The sequence below is a fragment of the Dromiciops gliroides genome, chromosome 3 (genome assembly GCF_019393635.1).
Source record: "Dromiciops gliroides isolate mDroGli1 chromosome 3, mDroGli1.pri, whole genome shotgun sequence".
In the NCBI taxonomy this organism is placed as follows: Eukaryota; Metazoa; Chordata; class Mammalia; order Microbiotheria; family Microbiotheriidae; genus Dromiciops; species Dromiciops gliroides.
The window spans coordinates 507,106,448-507,111,289 of record NC_057863.1 but is presented as its reverse complement, the minus strand read 5'-3'; the positions used below and the strand labels follow the sequence as shown (position 1 = coordinate 507,111,289).

Below are 4,842 nucleotides of genomic sequence, written 5' to 3'. Positions count from 1 at the left end.
GTCAGAATGGATATATGATTCTAAAGGAGTGATGATAAAAAATGATATCCACCTTCAAAGAAAGAATTGATGGAGTCTGAATGCAAATTGAAGTATACTTTTCTTTTTTACTTTATTTTTCTTGTCTTTGGGGGGGTGTATTTTCTTTTGTAACATGGTTAATAAAAATATGTTTTTCATGACTTCATATGTATATTCTACGTAAAATTGCTTGCCTTATTGAGGAGGAGCAGAAGTAGTATGGGAGTGATTTGGACCTCAATTTTTTTTAAAGTTAAATCTTGTTTTAACATGTTATTGAAAAATATATTTTAAAAATAAATTGAGGTCGGGCGAGCGGAGCCGATCTCCGATCGGCCAGACGAGGCATTAACTCGAGTGGAGCCGCGGGCCTCGTCGTCGCCCTTCCTCTGCCGGATCAGCAGCAGACCCAGCACCCAGGGGCGAACACTGAAAACAGTATGGCCAAACAAGTAGCCCTGAGCCGGACTCAGGTGTGTGGGATTCTCCGGGAAGAACTATACCAGGGTGATTCTTTCCACCAGTCGGACACACACATATTCATCATTATGGGAGCTTCGGGTGCCTTAGCAAAGAAAAAAATCTACCCTACGATCTGGTGGCTATTCAGGGATGGGCTCCTCCCTGAAGACACCTTCATCGTGGGCTATGCCCGTTCCAATCTCAGTGTGGCCGACATCCGGAAGCAGAGTGAGCCCTATTTGAAGGCCACTCCAGAAGAGAAGCAGAAGTTAGAAGAGTTCTTCTCTCGAAATTCCTACGTGGCAGGCCAGTATGATGAGCCGGCCTCTTTTCAGCGGCTCAATGCCCACATGAATGCTCTGCATCATGGGCCGCAGGCCAATCGTCTCTTCTACTTAGCCTTGCCACCCACTGTCTACGAAGCCGTCACTAAAAACATCAAAGAGACGTGCATGAGCCAGGTAGGCTGGAACCGGGTCATTGTGGAGAAGCCTTTTGGAAAGGATCTGCAGAGCTCTGACAAGCTGTCAAATCACATTTCCTCACTCTTCCATGAGGACCAGATCTACCGGATTGATCACTACCTGGGCAAGGAAATGGTGCAGAACCTCATGGTGCTACGATTTGGTAATAGGATCTTTGGACCAATCTGGAACCGAGACAACATTGCCTGTGTGATCCTCACCTTCAAGGAGCCTTTCGGCACTCTGGGCCGCGGGGGTTATTTTGACGAGTTTGGGATCATTCGAGATGTGATGCAGAACCACCTCTTGCAGATGCTCTGCCTAGTTGCCATGGAAAAGCCAGCCTCCACCAATTCTGATGACGTCCGCGATGAAAAGGTGAAGGTCCTGAAGTGTATCTCAGAGGTGAGAACGACTGATGTGGTCTTGGGCCAGTATGTGGGGAACCCAGATGGCAAAGGGGAAGCCACCCCCACGGTGCCCCAGGGCTCCACCACTGCCACCTTTGCTGCTGTGGTCCTCTACGTGGAAAATGAAAGATGGGATGGTGTCCCCTTTATCCTCCGATGTGGAAAGGCCCTGAATGAACGCAAAGCAGAGGTGCGGCTTCAGTTCCGGGATGTGGCTGGTGACATCTTCCAGCGCCGGTGTAAGCGGAATGAGTTGGTGATCCGTGTGCAGCCCAATGAGGCTGTCTACACCAAGATGATGACCAAGAAGCCAGGGATGTTCTTCAACCCTGAAGAGTCGGAGCTGGACCTGGCCTATGGCAACAGATACAAAGATGTGAAATTGCCTGATGCTTATGAGCGCCTCATCCTGGATGTCTTTTGTGGGAGTCAGATGCATTTTGTGCGCAGTGATGAGCTTCGGGAAGCCTGGAGGATCTTCACCCCACTGCTGCACCACATCGAGAGGGACAAGACCCAGCCCATCGCCTATGTCTATGGCAGCCGAGGCCCTCCCGAAGCAGATGAGCTGATGAAGAAAGTAGGCTTCCAGTACGAGGGTACCTACAAGTGGGTAAACCCCCACAAGCTCTGAGGCTGCTCTGCCTCACTTCCCATGGGCAACCTCCCCACCCCCCATGCTCATCGTCTCCCTTTGGGTCTGTCTGTCCTCTCTTTCACTCTGCCCTATTCGTGTTCTCTTGGGACCAGGATCCAGGCCCTGGGGGAAAGGGAAGACCCTGCGGCAAGATCCCCAGGCCCCCAGCCCTGTTTACAGCTGTGCTGGGTCTGCCATCCGGCAGCCACCACACATGCTTCCACCGACATTCCACTAGCAGCCACTGGAGGTGGCCTTTGGTCCCCTTTGGGACTGCAGCTTAATGAATACAGAGAATTACCAGATGACCAAAAAATAAATAAATAAATAAATAAATGAATGAATGAATAAATGAATGAATGAATAAATAAATAAATAAATAAATTAATGAATGAATGAATGAATAAATAAATAAATAAATAAATAAATTGACAGTGGATAAAGCACAAGCCCTGGATTCAAGAGGACCTGAGTTCAAATTCAGCCTCAGACACTTGACACTTACTAGCTGTGTGACCCTGGGCAAGTCACTTAACCCTCATTGTGCCGCAAAAACAAACAAATGAAAGAAAGAATGAACAAATAAACAAATGAAAGAATAAATAGAGAAAGAAATTTAGCTCTTAAAAGACAAGTATGAGTCCTGAAAACTTCATGTTTGTATGTTTGGTTTTACATTCTGAATCCCTTTAGTTCTACATTTCACTTACACTGATATGGTTAGCTAGAAAAAAAAATCATACCAATTATGGGAGAGATCCAAAATATAATAGGCCAAATGGGCCTCTTTTTAGGGGAACAGGTTGGGTTGAGGGGCCACAGTAACTAGCAGAAAGAAGGATGTCTTTTTTTTTTTTAAACCCACCTATACAGAAACATTCTAGCGCTGCAGCCTCTTCCGGCCTCTTTTCACAATAGAGTCACCAGAAATGTTTGGATACCACTAATCTAGCATTTAAAAGATAATTTATGGATTTCTGGATATAAAGTTTTTAATGACCTCCCACTTCCCGTTATTTAATTTGCATCTCTTTTTTATGTTTTTTTCAATATGTTTATATTTCAGAATCTTGAAATTCACTGAAAGTACTGGAAAAGCTTAGTTGGGGTACTACATAGGAGGAATCTGCTTCCTGTAGAAGTCATTATTTTTTAGTCATTTTCAGTCACATCCAATTTTTCATGACCACACTCAGGGTTTGCCATTTCCTTCTCCAGTTCATTTTAAAACTGAGGAACCTGAGGTAAACAAGTTAAAATGACTTTCCTAGGGTCACACAACTAGTACCTATCTGAGGTTGGATTTGAACTCAAATCTCCTTAACTCCAGGCTAAGTACTCTATAAACTATGCTACCTATGAGTTATTTCCCACTATTAGAAGTTAGAGCAAGGATTATCTCACTTATCTATTTGCATCCCCAGTACTCATCCCAGTACCTTGCACATAGGGAAAGGGATAAAGAGTAATCCTCGCACTTCACTGCTTCCTGTGTTCTTGAGAAATTCCTCAGGGATGGTGCTTCAGTCCCTCTCTACCCCCACACTTCGTCAAAGTGCATTCCCTTCCATGTAGCAACATATTTTGATGAACTTCTTAACTTTTCTCTCAGTTCTGTATTTCTTTACATGTCAGGGATAACAATTTTCTGCTGTCTTCCTTCAGAACCAGATAGGACTCTGTTCTCTGCTAGCACACATACAACTGTGTTTCAAGTATCAGAGTTGGAGGGAGTGTGAGGTTAGGATGCTGGATAAATTCCTTAATTCTCAACATTCCATATCTGGTCCAACACAATAAGTTTTCTTTCTATATAACTATGCAAATTTGGATCATGGAACTACTTTAAATCCAACAACATAATTGAAAACAAATACTTTTTAAAATAAATTTGAAATGGTTTCAAAATGAGGTTGATAGCATTTCATAAATTTTCAGGTATCTAAGAAACCCTTCCAAGAATATGGGACCAAACATAACGGTTCAATGGTTGGGTCAGAGAACAAGAACTTGACTGTAGCAGCTTGATTGAATCTTATACACACACACACACACACACACACACACACATTTTCCCTTCTACCTATATTTATTACTGTTTAGACCTCAGAAATGAGGAGAAATCCTAGATGCTCAGTAGCACTTATGCAGCAGCATAAGGCTAGCCAAATATTATTTAAGCTACAACATTATGTTGACATTTCTACATAAGAAAACTCTCTGGCTAATGACATAAAAATTATTTAAAGCAACATTTCTCCAATAAAATTCCAGTCTAAGAAATAAATAAACAGCCCAATGGCATTCATATTAGTGAAATGTGTCCACTATTGCTATGCTGTGAAGATTTACCTATGCTGCCAACTCCCAAAAGCTACCACCTCTCCCTCCATTTTGGGAGTGGCCCTCAGTTTTAAGACAAGGAAAAAAAACTCTAAAATAATCTTTGGCTCTGTTTATACAACATCAGTAGAGTAAAAAAGAGTTATCCAACTACATATATGGATGAAATTTTAAAAAAAATACTTGAGGTTTATTAATTCATGATTTTTTTTCTACTTTTTCAAACAGTTGTATTGGCATTTTTAGCAAAGGAGAGCCAGGAAAACAATCACTGGCTTTTTTGTCTGGAAACTAAAAATAAACAAAAAGAACCAAAATAATAGAAAGGCTGTACAACACTGAAGAACATTTTTTTAAAACTTTAATTCTCCTTCTTATCATTCTTTTGTTATGGTTTTTGCTGTCATCGTTGATGATGATGACAGTGGTGGTGATGATGATTATGATAACAGTGATGATTTTTTTATGGATACCCAAAGTCAAATGTGAGTACATGTGTTGTTGA

At 42.1% G+C, this 4,842-nt stretch overlaps 1 protein-coding gene across 1 annotated transcript; it reads left to right on the top strand.

The window, feature by feature from the left end:
- The first annotated feature begins 343 nt into the window (after positions 1-343).
- Positions 344-2,037, top strand: LOC122745558 (glucose-6-phosphate 1-dehydrogenase-like). Its single transcript, XM_043990912.1, has one exon. It carries the CDS (start codon positions 462-464, stop codon positions 1,989-1,991), a length of 1,530 nt encoding a protein of 509 aa, XP_043846847.1. The 5' UTR covers positions 344-461; the 3' UTR covers positions 1,992-2,037.
- The last annotated feature ends 2,805 nt before the right edge of the window (positions 2,038-4,842 follow it).

Excerpts from the sequence above, each read along its gene's own strand:
- LOC122745558 (XM_043990912.1), top strand. The coding sequence starts at position 462 with ATGGCCAAACAAGTAGCCCTGAGCCGGACTCAGGTGTGTGGGATTCTC.